The 23,654-nt window shown below is 40.0% G+C and overlaps 1 protein-coding gene across 2 annotated transcripts in view; it reads left to right on the top strand.

Annotated features, from left to right (window-relative positions):
* The window catches only part of GTF2E1 (general transcription factor IIE subunit 1), a 48,758-nt gene that overhangs the window by 7,154 nt on the left and 17,950 nt on the right, over positions 1-23,654 (top strand). For both annotated transcript variants that reach the window (XM_005523879.3, XM_014253481.2), the window contains exon 2: positions 735-1,212. In XM_005523879.3, coding sequence (XP_005523936.1) covers positions 765-1,212 — 448 coding nt within the window. In that variant the 5' untranslated portion in view covers positions 735-764. The remainder of the gene's footprint in view (positions 1-734; positions 1,213-23,654) is intronic.

The raw sequence follows: 23,654 nt of genomic DNA, 5'->3' as shown, positions 1-23,654 counted from the left end.
GCTGTATTTTTAATGGGCTTTTAGGGCCTGAATGTGGGACTTTAAATGAAGGTTCAGTCCTTTGTAAGGACCCATTTGCTTTTATAAGAACAAGGCTGAAGCAGTTTGTGGTGCAAGAGTTGGTAGTGCTAATGTTTTTCATGCTGCAGATAGTTGAATGAGGTCTGTCTATGGGCAAGTATCTGTTCTCATGGTGCAGCTGGGAGCTTTTGCATGAATGCATACCAGCATGTACAGAAAGCTGTCCTCATAGTGCATCTCTGCCCAGGAATGGCTGAGGTGTTAAACCAGGCAGGGCTGCTTACAATGGGACAAGTGATGTCTGCTGAGGCCTTCAGACTTCACTCTTGGGCTGTATTAGGACCTTTCCTTCTGTAGCCATATTCTGCTTTTCCCAATTTACAAGTCTCAGCTATCCCAAAGCTGTCTCCTGGAGCTCAGCTTCAAGACAGCTTTCTTACTCTAGCTGTGTTGGCTGTGGCTGAATACAAATTAAATCTGCTGTATGCTTTGGTACTCATTTTTTGTGTGCTTTTAAAAAATGTTTTACATCATTTTCAATGAGAGATATAATTTCCTGTTTCTGTAGCATTATTGACAGTAGGAGACAGTACAAGGCTTAGGAAAGGGAAGTGGAAAACACCCCATCCTTTTCTTACCTCTAAGTAAGAGAAATAAGAACTTTGGAAGTTAGAAGACTAGCTTAGAACCCATATGCCTTTTTTTTGTTGCAGTATACATGAAGCTCGCAATCTGAACCTGCTATGACTGACCCAGACGTCCTCACTGAGGTCCCAGCAGCTCTCAAACGCCTTGCCAAATATGTGGTGCGTGGCTTTTATGGCATTGAACATGCGTTGGCTCTGGACATCCTCATCAGGAACCCCTGCGTGAAGGAGGAGGACATGCTGGAGCTCCTGAAGTTCGACAGGAAGCAGCTGAGGGCTGTCCTCAACACCCTCAAGGGTGACAAGTTCATCAAATGCAGGATGAGGGTTGAGACAGCTCCTGATGGCAAAACCACACGCCATAACTATTACTTCATCAACTACCGCCTGCTTGTCAATGTGGTCAAGTACAAGCTGGACCACATGCGCCGTAGGATTGAGACGGACGAGAGAGACTCCACCAACCGCGCCTCTTTTAAATGCCCCATCTGCTTCAGCACTTTCACAGATTTGGAGGCCAACCAGCTGTTTGACCCCAGGACAGGTAAGGGTACAGCTAACAGAGTGCTCTTGCTGCCTCTAAGTGCTGGACTTAAAGGAGACAGAGCCTTAGGAAAATTCTCCTTGAGTTTGGCCAGAGCTAGAAGGCACTCTGTTTCTGAGGGTGGTAAATGTTTGAGCAAAATCCAAATGTAGTGAATACAGACTTACACAGACTGTACAGACTAATAGCAGCCTTGGTGAAATGCTTTTGAGTGGCAAGCAGTGGAGAAATGGGACTCTTATTGAAGTTACACTCAAGGGTGAATAAGGCAGTCTGTCCTGTTGGAAGCTGATGGCTTTTCAGTATAATCTGGTCTTGCCAGTAAACTGTAAGACTTCGATGTAGTTTGCAGAGAGGGCATATGTAGAGTTGGTTTTAGTTGGTCATGCAAGAAGTGAGTTGTTACTGTTTAATATTCTCTGGCCTAGTGCATTATACTGCACAACCTGGTTTCCTAGTGCAAGGCAGTCTCACAAAAGTTGAAAGAAATTAATTACAGACTTGTCTGTGGTTGGGAGTAAACAAGATTCTTATTCATGTAGAAGTCTCAGTGGAAGTGCATATCTGTCTTGTGCATATGAAATTAGAGTCTTTCTTGGGTGTCATTGTCTACTTTGTGCTTCTGTGCCAGCGAATAAAAGGAAGAACACCTGCACCTGGTGAGATTCTGTTTTGCTAGTCTAATCTGGGATTATTTTGGGGGGAAGGCAGGGAGGTCAGGTGTTACTTTACTTTTTAATTTTTTCCTTTTGAATTCTCTGTCCTGATTTTACTTTTTCAGAAAAGTAAGAGGACAAAAGTCAGGAGAGCTCTTGGGTACATTGAAGTATGATGTTCTGTGTCAGTTAACATCATGAGAATCTGTAAATTTGACTGTTTAGCAACACTGAAGCTTTTAATCTAGGGTTACTGATGTTTAATCTGCCAAGTGCAAATACCCAAGAAATGTTCAGCGTATCATTTTCCCTTTTCCTGCTTCCAAAGTAAAACTGTGAAACTCCTTTTACTCGAGCAACCATGAAGATGTTACTTAGTACTAGAGAAACAGAATCCACTAAGTCAAATGACAGTAGTTGATGAAATCCAGCACATCTCACTGTGTAGAAATTGCTTCCTTGTGGAGCACCAAACCAGCAGCGCCAGCATGGAATTTCTGTGCTCACCACTGAGTGCAGACTCTACATGCCCTCCACAGGTAATGACCATGTGTGGTGGCTACAGTTGTGTGTTGGGCTGAAGGGAAAGGTGCTTTTGCAGTTTGCTTTGGTAAGGAGAGAGTAGAGAATCTGTGCAGAGAACACATGCACTGGGGAATGTGAGACACTGATCCCAAGGGGACATGTAGCATTTAGCAAAGGCCTGTGGCCATTGCCTCCCAGCCTCTGTGGGCAGTGAGTTCTGAGAGCAAAGAACTGCCTGTCAAGGAGGTGCTGAAAATAATAATGCTGGGATTTGGCTTTGATACCGAGGCCTGTGCTCCAGGAACTGATAAGGTCAACCAAGGGTCTGCCTGCAGTACAGGCACTGGCTGTGTCCACAATGTGAAATCATTCACCGGCACATGGAGAGTTTTATGTTCTCATGGAGGAAAAGGCTGAGTACTGTTTTGTTAGCAATTCCCAGGAGTTCTGTCAGCATTTGTGCAAATAATGAGATTGTCAGTTTACTTCCACTTACTTTCAATCTGAACATACCTGCCTAGAATTCATGTATATTCTGTTTCTCAACTTATTTTTAAGTCAATGGTAGCTTCATCTAGATAATGCACAATGATACTGTTGTGTATCTGCTTTATATTGCAGTGAAATGTGTTTGCATGCTTCTTGCTGCTCTGGAATTCTGTAATAGAAAAGACCTGAGAGACCCCTAGGTCTTTCACAGAAGAAGCTCATGAGGTCAAGACATGCAGAGAGACAAGGTTTATTAGACAGTGAAGAGCCATCCTTTTCCAAGAATGTCTTTAGCTCCTGTCAGTGCTAAAGATAAACCTCTCCCACTCATGGAAAGTTGTGGCAGTACAACTGCTGAAGGGTAGCTTAAAGCCACATAGCTTCAGTCACAGCTGACCTGAACTGCTCTTAGACTGCATCCATGTTGATAAAACTTTGTGAATTAAAAGGCCTGCAGGGCCAAAGTCTGTTAATCCATGGAGCAGGTAGGACATGGAAGGCATCCTCTGCACCAGTCTGGACCAATCTGCACTTAAATTGAGAATTTTTTGTTAAAAGATACCATCTTCCACTGCCTGCCTTTTGTCCTTGTCATTCAGAGATGGGTGTGATTTAGATGTCCTGTGTTTTCTGCTTTACTTTCCTTTTTCCTGTCTACAACTCAAATGCAAACTCTGAGCAATTGTAGAATTGGAAGAGTTGCTCTTACCCTTCCTTATTAGCAATGGTGAAGAGATTTCCAGAACCACTCCATACTGTGGTCATTTAATTGAAATTTGTGAATTAAGAGTGCTTATGAAGAGCCTGTTCATATTTTGGATCTGAAGAGCTCTTTAATTTTTACCACAGCATCTGTGTCTACCTCTCAGATTTAGCAGACCTTTGTTTCTTACAGGTCAAGTAGCTCTCGTTTGGCTCTGTTCTTTACACCATCTCTGAATAATGTTGAAATAAACTGAAGTGTTTATATTTTCGTCAGAAAATGGGATTATTGATGGTTTTGGAGAGTAGACACAAGTCTTTTCAGAGAAAATAATTGATAATGAAAAGGGTGTGTTTTCAGGGCATGTAGGTACAGATGTACTTTGACTGCTGTTTAGTTAACTTGGAAAAAATATTTTGAACAGAGTAGCATGTTTGCCACTGAAGTAATTTTAAATGTAGATTTTAAATAGTTGAAATGTTACTTTGTGAGTGTGTTTTCTCTGTTTTTAAAAGCATTATAAGATTTTTTTTCTCCATCCCTTTTTCTGCCATTAAATGTCTTAACCCAAAATCATCCAAAGACTTTCTATGCTGTCAAAGGTTGAGCAACTCTAATCTGGTAGTTGAAGTTCAAGGACAGGATGTGAGACAGTGAAAGTCAAGATGATGGCCAAAAACTGGAGTTTTTCTGCTGCTCTAACTCACAAGGAGATCCTTTGAAAAGTGAAGAGACGCATGCTGTGTTGAGGGAGTTGCTTGGTTGTATGGCCAGCGAGTGAGTGCCTGTTAACTGTGAGCATGGCATGCCCAGGTCAGGAGTTGTACCTCCATCTGTTCTACATGAGGAGCTTGAAGACATCTCCAGCTGTCACACTTTCTCCTCAATGGTGGTTTTTACTGTTGCCTCCAAAGAAGCAATATCAGTAACCTCTGGTTTTAGAGGCAAACAGGGTGATCACAGCATGATTTTATTGTACGAAACTTGCAATGGAAGCTTGTAGCAAGCCTTAGAAGAACTTTCTGATTGAAGAGTTTGCCTATCCATGTGACTTGGCGCAGACTTGGTTGTTATAGGCTGAGCAGCCACTTCTGTGACTGTTTTGTAATCTACAGGAGGGAAAACAAGAATGCTGATTAATGAAAACTGTTACTTCTAGCTTTCTTTTTCAGCTAGGATGACTGAGAAAGGAAAAGGATTGTTGTTTTCCTGGAATATCCCAGTATAAGCACTTGATCCTTGTCTTTCCCTTGTGACATCATTAGCTGTCTGACCGTACTCTGGTATTTCATCACTCCCCATTCTGCATGTGAGCAATAGTTTGCAGCTTCTGCTGTGATGAAGCCTTATGCAGGTGGAAAGTTTCAGCTATTCCCCTGAACAAGATAAGGGCCATCTCTTGAGGCATAGGGTGTACAAGGAAAGAGTTTAGTTGAGGAGGAGTAAGAAAAGGCATCTGTGAGATGTGTGATGTGAATAACACTACTAAACTCGGTCTGCTGCCAGACCTGAGCTGACAGTGGACACTGGCATTAGGGAACACTGGGTTTTCCTGTTTCACCTAGAGGCAGGATGTTACATTAGTCTCTTAAATGTATAGAAAGAATGTTCTTCTCTCTCCTTTTTAATGAAGAAACCGCAGAAAATTGGGTTCTGCAGGCCAATCCCTTGAATCACAGATCAATCTAAACAACTCGATGCCATTTTGTGGACTGGATGTTTGGAGAATTAAATCCGCCCACGAGTGTTCAGTGGAGTGCGGGGGAAGGACAGGAGGAGCTGCGTTTCTCACCCGGTAGAGGGCTCTGTCTTTTCTCTCTACAGATGGGCTTGGCTTGCTTAATCTATGGAATGTCACAGCACTGAAAATTATGTTCATGGATGTGTGTTTCTGTAGAGTGATTAATTGGATCTGGCTGGAGAAGGTCTCTAATGTATCCTATTCTCATACCCTAATCATATTTGTAAATCTAGTGTAGTGTTGGAGTCGTGTCAAATTCAAGGTCAGTTTGAAAGAGAGTATGTGACTAGAAAATGCAAAAGGGAGAGTGAGGTGGAAATGAAGAAGTGGCAGAAATGAGATTCTGCAGTACATCACACTGGTATTCAGCCCTGGATTTTCTTAGGTATTCTAAATACCAAACTGTGTTAGGATACTCACTAGTGCAGCAGGTGAATTTGATGTTAGAAAGCATAAGGCTAGATGAAGTAATTTTTCCACTTCTCTCTTCCACCATTGCAATATCATTTTTACCCAGTCTCATGTTTCTTTCACTTCTGTTACTGTGAAGAAAAATATTGGTGTTACCAGTACATTGTAATTACAGTTGATCTCTTATGTCCATCTATACATTGTGCCCTCACCATAACATTCAGTTAGATGATAAGGTGTGAATAGTAGTGGAAAGAAAAGGAAACAAGACAAGTGGGTAACGTGAATCAGAAAGGTGATGCTTGTTGGGATGTTCTTAACTGCAGTTGTAATCACTGGAAGTATGTTGTTGCTTTTGGAGATCACAGCAGTTAATTACTTGTCAACTTTTCATCCTCCCACAGTTTGCTCTTGGTTTGGTGAATGATTTTGTGGGGATGCCTTGTTGTTCCTGTAAATTCACTGTAATGATAACATACTGTGTATCTGGATGCCTTTCTTATTCTGGGTACTGATAAGAAATTTAATTTGGGAAGAAAAAATTGAAGGTGACAGTATCAGTTTTATAGAAGGAAAGACAACATCTTGAATATCATTTTAACCAACTTGTTTTATTGTCAGCCTTTCACATGTCCATTGTGTACTTCCTAACAGAATTGCACATAACACATGCAGAGACTGGTTTTCTGTACCCATCACAAGGCACATATCATCACATTCAGGCAGCCTGTGTGCAGCTGAGCACTTGCATGGTTTGGGCCCTGTTTCTGGGATTAAAAGTATTTCATTTTTTTGCTTTGGTCTTGTGTGCTGACTTCCGGAGTTACTCCGTAACTGTGCCCAGCTCCTCACTTCATCCCTAGTGAGCTGCTCAGAACACATCCTTTTGAATTCACACTTCCTCAGGCAAGTTCTACATTAGCTTCAAAACTTCCTCATCTGATTCAGATTACTTTTGAGCCTGTCCTATCTATTTTGTTAATTTTTTATTATGCTTTCCCTTTTCCGTGCTTTTTTGCCTTACCCTTTCTTGGGGAGTCTTGTGTCCATTTCTAGTACATCTTTTTGTATTCTGTCCCTTCCAGCCACTAGAAAAAAATAAATCACATTCATTCTATATATTCACACAATTAGCCAGTCCTGTTTGATCTTTATGCTGTTGTTTCTTGTCCTTTGAGTTCAATGATTTTCAGTCATTCTGGATAGCTTTATCTGCCGTGTAGTGCCATGTATGTGCTAGATGATGCTACTACTACAACAATTTACAGCTTTTAACCAGCCAAAATGAGGACTTGGCAAGTCTTAATGTAAATAGGCATACTAAAACTTCCTTGAAAAAGAAAGGATTCAGAATAGTTCTGCTTTGAGCAACTTCATGTTCTGTGAAGTTGTGTGACTTTGTTATCATTGTTAGCTTTCCAAGTGTATGAAAACCCATTGGTGTGTTTTTCCTTGACTCTGCAAGCACATTTTGTTTGTCTGTGCTGCCACTGAGAGCTTTTGGCAAACACCAGCAGAAGGAAAGTGTCCGTGCTCTGCTTAGTTTTTCTATTTCTATTCAAATTCCTGGCAAAATCTCCAAGAGTATTCCTGTCAGCTTCACTCTGCTTCAGCTTGATAAGGCTTGGAGCCACAGGGAAAGGAAAACTGAGAAAAACATATCAGAATTAATGCATGTTTTCCTCAAAGTAAGAATACTCTGCAGAGTGACTTAAAAGTTGCATCTGTAACTTGAACCAATTCCCTGTGGGTTGTGCACTCTGTCTGGAAAATAACCAGCTGGTCTAACCATGGATCTCTCAGCTTGACGGAGAAATAGGTGAAGGTAGGGTTGGAACCTGTGCTATGCTGAACATCAGCCAAGAGGATAAGCTGCTGCCTGTAGAATGTTGGGTGGTCATTTCCCTCTATTCCACACTGACCTCTGTCTGGAATGCTGTGTCTCTTCAATTAAAAACCTATCTGATAAATGCATGCCCTGACTTAAAAGTATTGAAGCTTTTTTCTTTTGTTTTATCTGCAAAGGGCATTTTGTTATTTGAAGTACAAGAAGTAATTGCCCTTCAAGTAAAGGTTATCACTTCTCATAGCTTTGCAAATTGAAATAAATTGCAGCAAGAAGATCTCTGTAAAATCTGTGAATATTGCTGAGCCATTTATAGTGATGAAAACTGAACTGCAGCATTCCTTTCTTTTATTCTAGTGACTTGTTCTTTTGAAACTGCATCCTTGGTAATATCGTCTGTAACGGGTGTTACTCTTCGAGGCAGGAGCGGGCATCTGTGAGTCAGATCAAGAGCTCATGGAGAATCCTGTAACTTGTATTGCAGTCTCTCTGCTACTGGATGCAATTCAAGGGTAGAGTATGTTGGCTCAGTTGGTGTTTTGCTGTAGTCTTCTTGACTGAAAGAAAAAATACCTATCTGTGCTTCCCACTGGGCTTCCTTTGGATAGTCCCTCTGTCCAGTTGTGTTTTTCTCGGCTTAGTGTCTGGCTTAATTTATCCACAGTAGGACCAAAGGAAGAGCTCTGTCAGCTCAGAGCTGCTGAGTTTGTGCATATGAGCTGGAGGAGAAATATCTTCCAGAGAGAAGGAAAGGATTCCTCTCTTCTATTTTATAGTGAATGCATATTAAATCGTCTGACGCTTCTGAATTACCAATAATTTGATGTGTGTCTCATGCAGTCCAATTTTTGAATGTTTAATTTTCCTTTTCAAGAGAAATGTCTTTGCTTAAAAATTATGTTACAGTAATTTTAATTTAGTTGAGCTAAAAATTATCTGCACATTGAGATGAATGTAACATGGTGTTCCTCTAGATAATATAAAGTTGTTCTTAAGGGGCTGCTTTTTCTTTTTAACATTAATGGTTAAATTGTTGCCCTTCTCTAATTGCACCTTCAGCTCATCAGGAAGGGGAAACTGTAGCATGAAGTATAGTTTAACGTTGTGAAATGCTGAAGGAAATTTGGTTGATAACTTAAATTTTCTCCAGTTTACTGCCTAAACTATGGTCAAAAATTAAATACATATAAGGACAGTTCCATATACACATTGCGATCTGTGATCAAGTTGCTATTTTACAGCTGACTTACAGGACTGCTTTGCCCTTAGAGCACCTTGCATGCCTCATTCTCCACCGATAACCTGCTGTGGCCCCCTGGCACAGCTTATTAACTTGTATCCTGTGCAGTGCTCTAGAGAAATGTATTTTAAACTGCTGACTGGGCCCCTGGACTGTCTTTGTATAGCTGTACTTGGTTCTTGGCCAGAAAAGAAGCTGGTGTCTTTTTGACTTGCAGTTTAAGATCAGTGATACAGATGGGTGTGTTTTCTCCCAAAGTGCTGTCAGAGTACAAGCTGGAGGCTCAAGTGTGCCCATCCTGTACAGATATGTCTTCCAGAGCACACTGCAGGTCAGGCATAGAGCTTGAAGAAAGAAAATCTGTCAACCCATGTTTAGGTAAGAGATTGTGCTGCTTGAGGAACGAGATTTTTTGCAGTCTAGAGTTATCAAGGTTTTTTTTTCTTGAACAGTGTGAGATTTGGGAATGCAGAAAGAGAAGAGTGGAAGTGCAGACCGAGATCATGTGATCTCAAGTGCAAGACAAGATGCATTTTAGAAGATAACTAAACAGTCCAGTGTTCTGTGTTCCACCTAAACTGTGCTCTTGTGAGAGAGGCAACAATAACAAGAGGCATGAAACCTACTTGGTGAAGATTTGCACTTCAAAAGGATTGGCAAGGCTTTTAATTCTACCAGGCATGGCCAGGAAGTGCATTTCATCAGAACACAGCATCCTGTCTTCAATGATTAAAAGAAAACTGGGTGTCAGAAGGAAACAGGCAGCTGCTTTGACAGAACAGGAGAAAGCTCAATAATATGAAACTGTTCCGAAAATGCCAGTCTAAAATTGCATCATGGAAGCATTTTCTCTCTTCACAGACAAAATTTTTCTTCCTCCTGGGCTGTTTAATAGTTTTATTCTTACTTTCTTGTTTCTTCTTGGGAACTTAACGTGAGTTAACACAAGTGGCTAGTAATAATCAGGTTCTTTGGTTGTGCTTACAGGTGGAGCTAAGGCAGGCTGTCTTTTCTGGATTGCCTTTGCTGTTAGTCTGAAACTGTATGATCCAGTTTGCTGACTTCAGGCTGGGAAAGAGAGTTAAACTACACTGCTTCTGAAAACGAGTGGATAAATGCCTTTAGTAGTTTTACTGCATGACTGGAGTATATAAACTCCTAATGCCCATGATTATGGGAATTCTTGAATACTGTAGTTTTAAGTTGCAAAGAGATTAGCAACTTCTGAATGTAATTCAGTGGAGTTGAAAGAAGAGATACCTCTTTAATTTCCATGATAATTGCACTGAGCTGCTGAAACTGATTAAAAAGGGGTTTGCTTATCTACCCTGAAGCCTAAAAAGCATTAGGGGTAGGACAAGGATGTAACTTGACCATAAAAGACAAAGGATTAGGTGATTTGTGAATCTTCTCTCAAGCTGAAATGGAGTACTCTCAGTGGTTCTTCCTGCTTTGTGAACAAGATCACATGAATATATGATTGTTGTTGGGAACAGACCACATAAATTTTAAAAGCAAACAAAGCCCAACATTCTTTTCATATGAGGAAACAGTAAGAGCTGTAATTAAATTGGCTGATCTGTATGTCTGTGTAAAAATACTTGGTGTAAAAATCTTAATGTCCGAGAAACCGATGAAGGAAGAGGCAGTAATTCTCGCCTGCAGTTTGTGATGGTCTTTCAGCTAAAACTTTGGGCTGGTTCTATGCTGGACTTGATCCTTTTTTGCATTTTAAAGAATTTAACTCAAGGAAATCTGTGTGTTCTGAAGAATCACAATCTGCCAGAAGCTGGAAGTTAATGACCACAAAAGTAAAGCTGACAGGACCTTGCTGCTTTCAGGTGGCAAGGACTGCTGTGGTTCTCAATAGTTTAGTATTTGCTTCCAAAAGGTGATCCTGGTCGTCATCCGAATCTGTAGTATTCAGAAATATCCTCATTCAGGGATTGGAGTGTTAAGGATCTGCTCCTTGTGTGTTCTCGAGACTGCAGTGGTTACAGTCTAGTGAAGGGAAAACAGCTACAGTTGTGGAACCAAAGATGTCACTGTAATGTGATGGTCTGAGTTTGACCTGTACCCATCAGCATGCAGTTTTTAGCTCCTCCTAAAATGCTCCTTGGATGACTGTATTGTTTAAATACCACAGTTTAAACTGGGCATGAGATCCAGAGATCCCCCTTCTATCGCATCCTTACATGGCTTTATCACTCACTGCTTAGGTTCTCTGTCTTCCAGATGGGAAATGTATAACGTTTTTTCCTCATACTTGATTTGCCTGGTTAGACTGACAGCTTTTGAAGCAGAATTTTTTCTACCAAATATTTTTTGCAGGACTCCAGTTCTGTGCTACTCTGCACTCTTGTGTATCCCACATGAGTAGGACCAATGCCTAATAAATACCAATGAGTCTCTGCTGGTCTTTCAGCACTGTTCTGAAATTTTATCTTTATATTTAACTAGATAACAAACTTATAAACAAATGTTTATAAATTTTTGACATTCTTCTGTCTTTCGCTGCTCTCTTGGATTGAAAGAGACTTTGTTACCTTGTTAAATGAATCACTTACACCTTGCTTCTCCCTCTTCAGAGTACAGGTAATGAGTCATATCTTAGATTCAAGATCATTAGAGCACTGCTGCTCTTGCACCTGTAAAAGAAAGGAAGAAGATCTTGCTTCTCTTAACCCCTTTATATTTGAATTTTAATTTATTAGCTCACTTCTGTCAACTCTGGTGCATTTCTAATAGCAAGATGGCAATTTGTCTTGGAGGTGTGCCAGTTCTGCTTGCTCTGATGGAAACATTTGTGGCACCAAGCATGAGTGCGTGCTTAAGGAGAGGGAAAGCAAATGCAAGTAAACAGCACAGCGGGCCTCTCTTTGAAACTCTCTGTGAGGGCTCAAAGATTTGCAATTAATGTCCGTATGTTTGTTTATAATCACTTTTGAAAGAGCATTAAGACCCTGTAAGCGGCTGAATGCTGAAAGACAGGAAATCGGGTTTGGAAGTCAGAGAATTAATTTATGTAGTTGTCGTTTGTTTTCTTCTCAGATCACTGCCTGCATCAGAATTTGTGCAATAATTTTTTTTTAATAAGTATTTACTGATTTTTTTTATTAAGGCTATATAAAGTCACTTTCTTTAATGTAATGGCAGTGTTTGCTTACAAGTATGTTGTACAATATCATGGTGTCAAAACATTGATTCCTCAACTTGTGATGACTCTTCATGTAAGATCTGCTGTCAGCTGTGATGCAGAATCCTTCAATACAATATGTGATACGCCTTTTCAGGTTACAGCAGTTAAAACTTGGAATTGATCTCTTAATCAGCAGTTACTTTGTTTGAGAATATCCTGTGTAATACAGTTCCAGGCATAGGCACTCCCATGTCTGCATCAGTCTTTGCAGGTGCCCCAGTATTGCAAAGTCTGAATGGTGATAGGGGATATTGTTTGTATACCTGTTCTGCCAGTCCAGAGGTGACTTTATAAGGCTCGTGGCCATCAGCTGTGGGCAGTGTAGAAAGTAAAGTGCAGGTGTGGAAAAAATAATGGAAAAAATAAATGGATGCTTTAGACTTGACTAAACATCGTCTTGTTGACTAATGACAATTTATTTAATTCATAAAGACAGATTTTCATTCCGGTTGTGTCTTCTACCGAGGATTTGCCACCTTTTCCAATTTTGTCTTGTTAGTACATAGCATTTACACTGAAGAGTCTACATTCAAAATCTTTAGGAGAAAGTATGAAATTGAAGTGAACTGGCTCTTCAGAAGGATAGGCTCTTGAAATGCCCTGTAAGGTTAACAGTAAGCAATGATTTTTTTTCTAAAAGTGGTGTTCTCCACCAGGTGTGCAATCATTTTGTGATTAATTTATTTGGATGATGTTTCCTTAGTTTACTGATAAGCATCCAGAACAATTGAAGATCATCTCTTTCGCCAACCAAAATAGATTGTTTCCCATTTTTCTCATTATCCTTTATCTTAGCTCATTATCCTTCTCTAAAACCTAAAATTTGGCTCACTTTTTTTTTCTCTAATTAATCATACTTCTGATCACTTCCCTCCTTATGAGTAAATTCTCTTCCATGCTTTAGCCTCCACCAATATCCAATTTTCCTGAATGTGTTATGGAGTATAACCCCTAACAAAATGGGCTGAGTCTCAGCTGTCCTCCGCCCTTCCCCAATCCTGAATTCTAGTCACTGGATCACTGCCATCATAGTTATTTTTCTCTGCATTAACTCGAGGTGAACGCCATTCCTCACTGAGCTGCAAGAGATTAGATAATGTCCTTGGAAGTAGGAAGGAGGAGAAAAGGCCATCTGCATCAGGTCTTCAAAGTGGGATGTAGTCCATCAGGATTACAGAGTTTGCAGAGTAATCCATCAAGGTGGGAAGAATATTAAGAAAATACTTTTCATAACATAATAAAAATCTTCTAAACTGGTTTTTCATCTTTATCTTCTTCCTAATTCTATTTTTGTGTATGCTTTGTAACCCATAGCATATTATTACAGTACTACATATATAATTTATAGGTAAATATTTTTATAGTTTGCTCAGAAGTTTTTCTTACTGATGGGGTATGCAATCAAAAAAGGGATCTGGAGCTTCAGATCTCTTCTCTTCCAGAGACAACTTCAAGTCCCTTGCCTATGTCAGGATTTTATTTTTTTTTTTATGTTTTTTTAATCATTTTTTTAATCTAGAGCGTTATGATTTTGTTATTTGAGGGTTAAATCAGACTCTGGGTTTGTTTATAAATCTGAAAGACAGTATTTTGTGCTCTTGAGAAGACCTGAATGGATTTTAAAAAAGCACCTTGATCTTCTGCTGACTGCTTTTGTCAAAAATCAGAATGTTTCTTCTTCCTTCCACTGGAATTTTTTGTCTGGGTTTCCTTGACCCTGAAGTAAACTCCTTATATGCTCTGAATACACTGTTGTGAAACTGAGATTTCTCTGGCATCTTTAACCTGTCTCAGGTGTTCCTGTGCATCCTTTTAGACGAGCATCAGATAAAAAAAATTGCTTTGACTTTTACATGATGAACTAGCTGCAAAATAGTCCTTGGAGCACACAGAAGAGAATACCACTAACTTTGTAGTGCTGTTCTTCATCTTCTGCCCAAGGAGAATTGAGACTGTTCTAGTTTGGCATTGCAGTGATGACAAGCGATGCCTTTTGTGCCTGCTTCCCACTAAAAGTTCTTCTCTTAATGCTGCAGGTTGCAGCTGAGCAAGGTTATGTGGTTTGAGGTTTTGCTTTTGTTTTCATTCTCTGTTACCTTACTTTGTCATAGCTCTAAGGCAAAACATCCCTGTGTGTTCAAATGGAACTAGAAGAAATTGCTTCATTCCTCAGGTTGTTGTGAGTGAGACAAAATGATTTTGGAAATATTTAGGAAAGTTGGAGCTTTTTGTTAAAAGTGTTTTTTTGTTAAAAGTGGTAGGATCTTAGATTGTGTAAATAAGAAAAGATGCTTATCTGTGTGGGAAGATCATTTTTTCATGGAAACTTGCTCTGCAAAAAATGTGTGTTTAATATAGGGAGAGAGAAGTACTCAGAATACAGTTTCTTAGATTTTTCAAAAATGTATACATTGAAAAATTCAGGATGCAAGGCAGAGTAAAAAGTATTGACATAGGACTTAGAAATTACTGCAGTGATGAACATGAAATATGTAAACAGAGTTTTCTGGCTTGGGTTTAAGAGTGAAAAACTTATTAAAAAATCAGAAAATTAGCATTACAAAGGTAGATTTGCAACTTTATTTTTTCTGTCCATAAGCATTTGGCACAATATGCATATGCTCTTTCTTCTCAGAAGAAATGCAATATATTGTTTTTCTGCAAATGAGTTTGCTGCCTTGTATGCTGTATCAGTGTATGCTTGCACTAAGTTGCTTTATCATGCATAATGTTAAAATATGGTGGCACTATTGGCAGCTAAATTAATTCATTAAAAAAGAACTAATAATTGTGTCAGTAATGTTCTTCTCTGATGGCAATAATTGCCAGTGTTACAGTGAAGTCTTGAGAAAGTATATATAAATGTAAATAAATTGCATGGGTAGGTGTATGATGTGTTCCTAATTGGAAACTACTTGGTGACAAACCTAGAAAGAGACTCTGAGTTCAGACTTCTAAATTATCATCCTCACAGAAAACCTGAAAGGCTGGGATATTATTTTCTTTCTGATGCCACTGTCTGAAACTGTAGAACCTTTCATTTGCTTGTGCAGATGATATTTAGAGTGGCATTATTCATTAGTTAATTCTGCTAAAATAAAAGTAAAATGCAGCTCAGGAAACTGATGCAGATACTCTTGTATTCTTTTGAAGACTTTGGAAGGAAGCCAAAATTAACATCAACAATGGTTTTGTTTAAAAAGAAAAAAGTATTTGTAGAACATTAGAAAATGTTTCAGTAATACAATTCAATAAATGGGAGAGAGTGAAAGAGAGAGTCTTCCCAAGCATGGGCACAGACACTAGATGAGGTATTAATCTTCCTAATTTCAGGCATTTACAAGAGCAGACATGGACACTTGAGGCAGAAGAAAACTATAAACAGAACATCTTTATCTCTGCTACCAGTGAAGGGAGCCCTGCAGACCAGCAGCCCCTATGTTCTTGTCTGGTTTTAAGTGTCCTAGGTTCAGTGGGAGTTCTTTCTACCTGTCATGTGCACCATAGGAATGCCAGTTTCATTCTGTGACTCTGGAGCACCTGGCACCATTAAACTGGCACGAGCTGAAGTCAAGCTCACTTATGGTCTGGTGTATATTAAACTTCTGTGTAGAACAATTCAAGAGAGACAGAGGGCTGTCCTACAAAAATAACAGGGTTTAGTTTTCTTCAAGAAAACTATTCATTAATAAAACTTACTGTTTGTGTAATCAAACTCTATCACTTGGGATAGTTTTTGTGCTGGTCATTATTATTATTTGGCTGTGCTTCATATTTTGAGTTGCTAAAACCATTAATAGCAAACATCACAAATATCTTGGCTCAGATTCTGTACAGTGTTTCAAGTATGAAGGTAAAATTCCTCGTGTTTACTTTTTTGTCTTGACCCCTGAAAGTGCTTTAAAGTGCGAAGGATCAAGCATGTTGCCAGTTGTGGGTGTTGTAGTGGTCATTTCTTAAATGAATTCAAATTGGATTAAGCTCCCTTCCAGCTTTGGAATTGGCAAGTTCACTCTATCCAGTCTCCCAAAGGTTGACTGTGTGCCTCACAGCATACCTTGTAAGGGTTGTACTTGGAGCAGGAGGAAAGAAATGTGAAGATCAAGAATTTGTCATAGGAATCAACATGCAATTTTTTACTCTTCTTTCAGCCTGCATGTGTTGGACACTGGGAAAACAAGAGCACCAAGAGATGTTCAGTGCTAAGTCAGACATAAAATAACCTGTTAAAGTAAAATTCAGTTTCACTTGAACAGGTTAGGAGATGGTCTGTCAGTCCATGTGTAAGGTGTTTGTGTTTGCTACAGTCCCAGCAAGAAAGGCATTCAGGCTCCATGGGGTGTTGGTTAAAATACCAGTTATTTGAACTAACAAGAAGGCAAGGGAGAGTGGATAATCATACAGGCCTCCAGAGGGGTGTGCTTTCTGGTGCCTTTCAGTTACTGTGATCCTGGCTCACTGGCTTCCAGCATAAGCACAGTGGAAAAACATAGTCTAAAACTGGCAATCTCTTGATTAAAATGTAAATGAGAAAGCCTGAAACAAGTGATACAGCATTTGTGAACCAGAATGATGGTGCAGAATCAAATTTTCCATGGAAAGATGTTAACAATTCTTAAATTTATTAATTCTTAACAATTTATTAAACAGCCCTCAGTGGTGGGAGGGAAACTGTGTTTCAGTTTTTCATACTTGGTTGTCAATTCTATGTTTGTGGCTTTAAAAATATTATGTGTGTTTCTGCTTTGAAAAGTAGATACAAAATAGAGAATGAGTATACAGTAGAAGTATCTGCATTTCAGAATATGCTGAAGGTTATTTTCAGATACAGAGCAGGGCTAGAGGAGATAGCCATATCATCATCCTTCTCTGAAGCAGGGTAAATTTAACCTCCATGGCTGGCATATTCCAGGCTTATCCTCAGTTTTGTATAATACACTAACCTAAAGGGGTTTTTACCCCGAATTAAAGCTGTGAGTAATCTTTTTATGTATGTGTGAAATGAAAGAACAGTTTGTCACTGTTTTCATTACTGTAATACCCAAAAGTTGCTGTTCTCTACCACCACCTTCTTTAAACCAAACAAGTCTGTCTTTCCAATTTTTCTCTAATGAAACATGTGTTAAGCTGTGTAATTTTGTTCATTTGGAATTTTTACAGTTGGTCCCTATCTTCAAGTGTGGAATCTGAAGCTGCACCTGGTTTATCAGGAGGAGATATTCATAGGGAAGAATAAAGCAGGGTAACATACTGTGGAGAGTAACAGTCATAGTCATGCACAACATAGTTATTAATATACATAGCAGCCAGATTTTCTCTTACTTTCCTTGCAGCACAACAAGTTTTGTTCCTGGCTTTGTCCTCTGTTATAAACCTGAGGTTCTTGGCAGTGTGCTGCCAAAACAATTACCCCCTTCTGGTCAGCCACCTTACTTTTTTTTTTTTTTTTTTTCTTCTGGTTTTTTTTTTTCTTTCTCTCTCTTTTTTTATTTTTTTCCTCCTAATCCAAGTGCCATATTTTCTACCAATCTCTACTGAATTTCTTTATACTTATTCCAAGCATTTCTCTGTTTGGAATGGCAGTCCTGTCTCCTAAAGCATTGATAAGCCTACCTTTTAAATTGTGAGCTAAATTCACAAAATTTAGTTATCTGACACTAGAGAATACTAACTGTGATCAGGGCTTCACTTTGTTCCCACCTGATACCAAATTATTGATGCATACTCACTGAGAATATTGAGAATATTTTTCAGTTGTGCATCCTCCTTATTGTCAATTCACCTGCAGCCTTTCTCCATGGTGAGGATGTTTTTCAGGACAGTCCAGCATCAGATTGCATCACATCTAATATCTGTTCTTCAGCATTTGTAATTATGAGATCTCCAGGAAGACAATGGCAGGATATTCAGCGATGCCAGGTTGGAGGACAAGAGGGTCTAAACTGGTATATGACATTTCCACTTGGAACAAGACTTCCCAGAGATGTTGTGCAGTCTCCACCCTTGGGAGGTTTCAAGACATCAGTCGATAAAGTCATGAGCAGTCAGATCTGATTGCCCTCATTTGTGTAAGAGGCTGGACTGGAGACATGCTAAGGTCTATCTATGTTTCTGTTCTTTCTCAGATCTTATCTTCATACTCTTTGTTTGTCTTTCTGAGATTTTGACAGTTCTTCATATCCCAGAGCCTGCTTTCAACAGTTCCCTGTTTTCTCTGGGAGAATGATCATCAGATCTTGCTGATGGTGTATCAGAGATGTGCAGCTTGTTTTACCAGCTGTACAAAGCTTTATGGTTCCACCTGATGATTTCCTTTTCTCTATTACAACATATCAGTTCCCACATACAGTGTTGTCTACGGGCAGTTTGCTGGTGACAGCAACACTTGTGAGCAGTGACACAGCCATAGTGACCCTGTAATCGCCACCTTCTGGCCTGTGCTTCTGAATGTGGCAAGCAGGTCCACACAGTTACAAAATGAACCTCCTCACTGCCCTATGCCTTCATCAAACCTGTGCTTATGTCTTTCTCCCACTCCCCCCAGCTACCATCCCCATCTTGATGATCCTTCTCAAAAGAAATCATTGAATCTAGTCTGTGCAACACCAGTGTTGTCATACAGTAACTGGCATAGCAGCACAGCTCACTTGGGGCAGTGTCTGTCTGTGAATGCTGCACAGTTTTATCTTTCAGAGGTGAAGTGATCAAAAAAGCTCTTATGTTGAAATTTTGGGTGGACCTCAGAAAAAGTAGGTATGTATATTCCCATCAGTAACTGGTCCACATCCATCACTTTCCCCTAGTTCTCCTACCACCTTGGCCTGTTCATTTAACCTTATCTGACTTGCCTGTGGAACTGAAAAACTAGCAGGTGTTCTCTCTGTGCTGGAGGAGAACAGGCAGTTGCCAGCCCCTCTGGTGCAGAAGCCCTTTTTCCTTCCTGGGATACTGCATTTATCCAGCTATTTGCCATCCACTGTGGTGCTCAGGGGTGTGTGACTGGATGGCCCCCCCTTGGCCCCTGACACCACCTCCCAGCACAGCACTTGCAGGGGAAGGCTGCCCTTCCTGCCACACTCTCCACACTGGAGGGAGCAGAGGCTGGTTAAAAATAAAATTCGGAGCAGATGGTGAGGCAGATTATTGTTCATCCTAGGGTGATGATGATGATGTGCCAGCTAACTGCTGGTTGTCTATCAGAATTAATCAGGAGCTGCTGTGGCACATGATCAGTGAAGCCACTGCTCCCCCTGGGAAAAGGGAAGGAAGAGCAGAGAAAGAGCTCTGTAAAATAAATTGTTGGAAAAGCATTCGTTCTGAAGATACAAAAAGTTTCTGATGGAGAAAAGACTCTAATAAGAAAAACAGGACTATTTTGACTATTTTTAGGATTTGCTTGTTTGTTTTTTTAAAGAGTGTTAGTACACACTCTTTTATATATCTACAGGTATGCTTTGCTTCTGAAAAGCAACTGGGAAAACTTGGTCACTTTCTTCTTGCATTTGTTTCACTAGAATTGTACATCACCTGAAATAAAAATATTTAAGAGGTTTATTAGGACCCTTACAAGCACTGTCTCTATTGCTAGTATGAAATGTTACCCATGAATGCACCTGTTTTGGATTTGTGATCAGTGTCAGAGGAAAGGACTTGACACTTGCTGTGCTCGAAACACTTCACAAATGTTCAATCTCTGCACTCACGAAACAGACAAGGCGAAAGCTGACTCAACCCACTGAGCTGAAGGCAATATCAGTTCTGATGCTATAGCAATCTGAAGGGTAGTTTATCCATGTTACCTTCTTTTTCACTAAGGAGGTTAATAAAGTGGTTTAAGAATTAACAGTGATGGATCAAATTAATAAATAAAAGAGGAAGTACATTTCTGGTTATTTTGTAATGAAAAATAACAGTAATTTTTGATCACTTAGTCCACTTAGATAACCTGTCAGTCTGTTTTGTTAAGCTCCTAACATGTTTCACACCAAATTTCTTATTTTGTGTATTCAGCTTCTGTTGTCCAGGCTGTGTCATGGCATCTCCTTTCAGAATCCACCCAAGCTGATGTCCAAAGATATGTTTTGCTGGGGTGTAATTTCTGGAAAATTTATGCTTTGTTTTGAATGGTGATATACTAAGTATTTTTAATTGAAGACTGTCAGGTCTGTATCTTAAATAGCACATTCTCCACAAATATACAGTATAAAATACAAAAATTTGGATGAAATTTACTATTTCTTCACATTTTTAATCTGTTCTTTTATACTTTCTATTGAGAAGGTAATGCAGTTTTAATGCATACCGTCATCTGTCTGTATGTAACAAGGAGTGTTTAGGCAAGGCTGAATTCAGCTGCTTTTATTTTTCAGGTGGTCTAATCTGATGTGTTAGAAATAAGATAGAATGGCATAAAGAGAGGTGGTGCCTCTGTACTCAAAATTTGCAGATGTCAGGGAGGCTTTCTTTCGCTTTGTTTGACATTACTATGAGCTTCTTCAGTCCCTGTCTTTAATAGTTCCATGATCGAGATGGCAGATCACTGGTGGGTTATCTGCAACAGCAGTAATCTGTAGATCAAGGAACCCTTTTAAAATATTCCTGGTACTAACAAGTCATTTTTCTCTTGCTTCATGTAGAAAATAATGAGAATTAAAATAATTTTTTTTAGTGGGTTGTTTCTTGTTGTGCATAGGCCAGACTGAACTGGAAAACTAGTCTCACTGTCTTTGTGTCTGATCAGTTCTCCTGTGTGCTGCTGCAGGAAGGTCAAGCTCTTACTATTTGGCATCTGTAACACCTGAAATGTCCTTTAGTTGTTTTTTTTTTTCCCTAAGTGAAATAATCTCAGGAATCTGTTTATTTCATTGCCCTTGCCCTTCCAAACTGTGGTTTATGGTATGCATGTTGCTGGAGTTAGAGGATAGTTTAAAGGAAGTTATGTGCACGTGGGGTGGTTTGCTCTTTAAATCTTTTTAAGTGCTTGGATGCTGGTAAGGTGAGGTTTTGTACAAACCCTGCAGTGCAGAGGCGCCTGGCTCCATGGGTGAGCATTACTCAGTTTTACCATGAAACCCGTGATGAGAGACTGCAGTACAGAAGGAAAAAATTGCCCTTAGCTGTAGAGATACTTCTCCTCTAAGAAGAATAGTAATTGAAAACAGCACCTTCTTTCCAAGCAGGTAGTCGAAGTGAGAGTGCTGGGAATTTGGTCTTTTAAGTGTTGTTAGCAGAAATCCTGTTTATTAACACAAGCCTGTGGCACCTGTGGCTGTTTTACCAGCCCATGCTGCTGTTTTAGTCCCTCTCACCTATGTAGGCCCATGTGGTTTCCATTGCACAATTCAAAAGAGAAGGATAGAGAAGGTAAAAAATGCACCTCCCCTATTATTTCTTTCCCTGAGGCAGTGTGGGAGAGAGGTACCCAGACCTCAGTCCAGGCTTCACAAGACATCCTGTCCAGTATAACGGGCCAGCATTTGAGCAGCCTCAGCAATTTCTCCTGCATGTTTCACCTGGTGCCTGTTACTCCTTTCTAATTTCTTTTTTCAATGTGGTGCTAATCTGTGTTAGTTTCCCTTTATGCTCCAGGTTCCCTCCTGGCATCTGTGCAATTCTTTCACTTAGAAACTGCCAGCTTATTTCTGTCCATGGCAATTCTGGCACCGTCCTGCAGTTTGGAGCTCATCTCAGTCCCAAGGAGCCTCTCTTTCCATTTATTCTCCCTTACATTTAATGAGAAAATGGGGTCCTACCTGGCAGCCTCTGGGAAGCACTGCCCAAGCTGTTAGGGCTGCACCCATTACTCTAATGGCTCTGCATGGACAGAGGGAGGAAGGGTGGTTAAGCACTAAGTGCTGTCTTTGGAGGAAGCTTTTCCATCACACTTGGACTTCACTCTCTTTGGCTAGTTCTGGCCTGAGGCCCAGCTTGTGTGCAGGGGGTCCTGCAGGTGGGAGCTGGCTCAGCTGTAATCCTTCCCCAGCCAGGAGAGGTGGCCCTTCATGGAACAGTACTGGGATTGGTTTCATGTGGCATGTAGTTTTCACAAGAACAGGGGAAAGGTATTTCCTTTGACAGTAAAGAAGAAAGAACTTCTGCACAAAGGAGTTTCTAAAAGGCATAGCATTAAGGAGAAAAGAGAAGTGGGTGGCATGACTATCCAGAAGAAAGTCTTGAAGAACAAAAAAGAATTCATGGATATTTGTTTCCTTGATGGCAGGTAAGAAGTGATGCTTCATTTGCTAAAATGCGAGAAATACAGAATGGATCAATAGATGGATAAAAACACTGTGTAAAGCAGCAGTTAAAAAGTGGCACTTCCAGGCAAAGAGTATGTGCAGAAGTTTCTTAAGGGGATCTGTTACCTTATGGATGGCTGAGAATCCAAGTTAATTGAGTAGAAAGTGCTGCCTTGCATCATCCTTCGCATTACCAGCAGAAAGTCAGCTGAAAAGCAGCATTCATTCTTACCACATACTGGTGTGTATTTTTGCAGTGCTGGGGCACCTTCAAAAGCTGCAAGATAGGAGCATGAGCTCTTCCAACAGTAAATAGTTGGTGATTATTGCCCATAAATCAGACCGTGAAGGAGGGTAGTGCGATGTATGTTCTGATAAGTGTCTTTATTCTTACGTAAGCAACATTGGAAAAACCTGCTTTGTTTGTTGTGAAGGGCCTCCAAAACCTCTTGGAAAACAAAAAGTGAAAAATGGACTTAAGAGCAGCTTGTCCTCTTGGTGTTGTTGGCCCATTCCATTATGTGATGCTGTTGAAAAATAAGACTGGAAACAGCATGCTGGCTTGGAGCTCCTGCTTTAATTCCTCTCTCTTGCTATTTCCAGCTGCTGTCATCCCAAGCACTGGTATGGAAGCGCACGCTTCTGATATTGGCCCCGTTAGCCTTTCAAATACTGCCTTGGGACCATGGTTTAAGGTTTTTGTTCTTGCTCTTTATTCTTAAATAGATTTCTGGTGTGTACATGAGCAGATTTGCATGAAATGCAAAGTCTCAGCATCCTCTGTGTGTTCCCCTTGGGTGCCCTTCTTTTTAACTGGAGTTTATTATAATGAGGAGAAAACGACATTTTACTTTTTTTTTTATTTTATTAATATGTATTGTTCTTTGTTGGTGGCGCTGGGTGCTGATGCAGGAGATTTTTCTTGCTACATATAAACTCTGATTCTGAATTCTCTGAGGAGAATTTGAAAGTAAAGGATTTAAGTTGTTTCCATTTCGGAGCAGTGGAATTTGAAGCCCTTTTGGAGTATAAGTAGTGTAGTAGGTAGCCACAGTTCTTAATCTCTCTCCTTGGGGAATGTGTTGTATGATACTAAAGGGATTTGGTAGTGGCAGTGAATATGGAAGAAAAGATCTCTCTCCAAAAATCAGAAGTGCTGGTGTAGTTTAACAAGTGGGTTGCAGGCATGGGGAAAGGATTTAACATTTGCCATTACCAGGGCGAGCTAGGAGAAGCCTCTGAAACCTTCTGTTTCCCCATCCCCAAACACTCAAGATTTTCAAGGAAGAAAAACACTGGCCTTAGGTATTTGAAGGTGTTGCCAAGGGTGTCTTATCTTGGCAATTCCTCCTTCTATTGTTAACAGCAGGGTTCATTTTGTGCTGAGAGGGTCT

The sequence above is a fragment of the Pseudopodoces humilis genome, chromosome 2 (assembly GCF_049639895.1).
Source record: "Pseudopodoces humilis isolate 2021_Gansu_Grassland_sample_001 chromosome 2, ASM4963989v1, whole genome shotgun sequence".
NCBI lineage: Eukaryota > Metazoa > Chordata > Aves > Passeriformes > Paridae > Pseudopodoces > Pseudopodoces humilis.
Note: the sequence above shows the minus strand (reverse complement) of the source record. Positions and strands in the feature narration are given on the sequence as shown.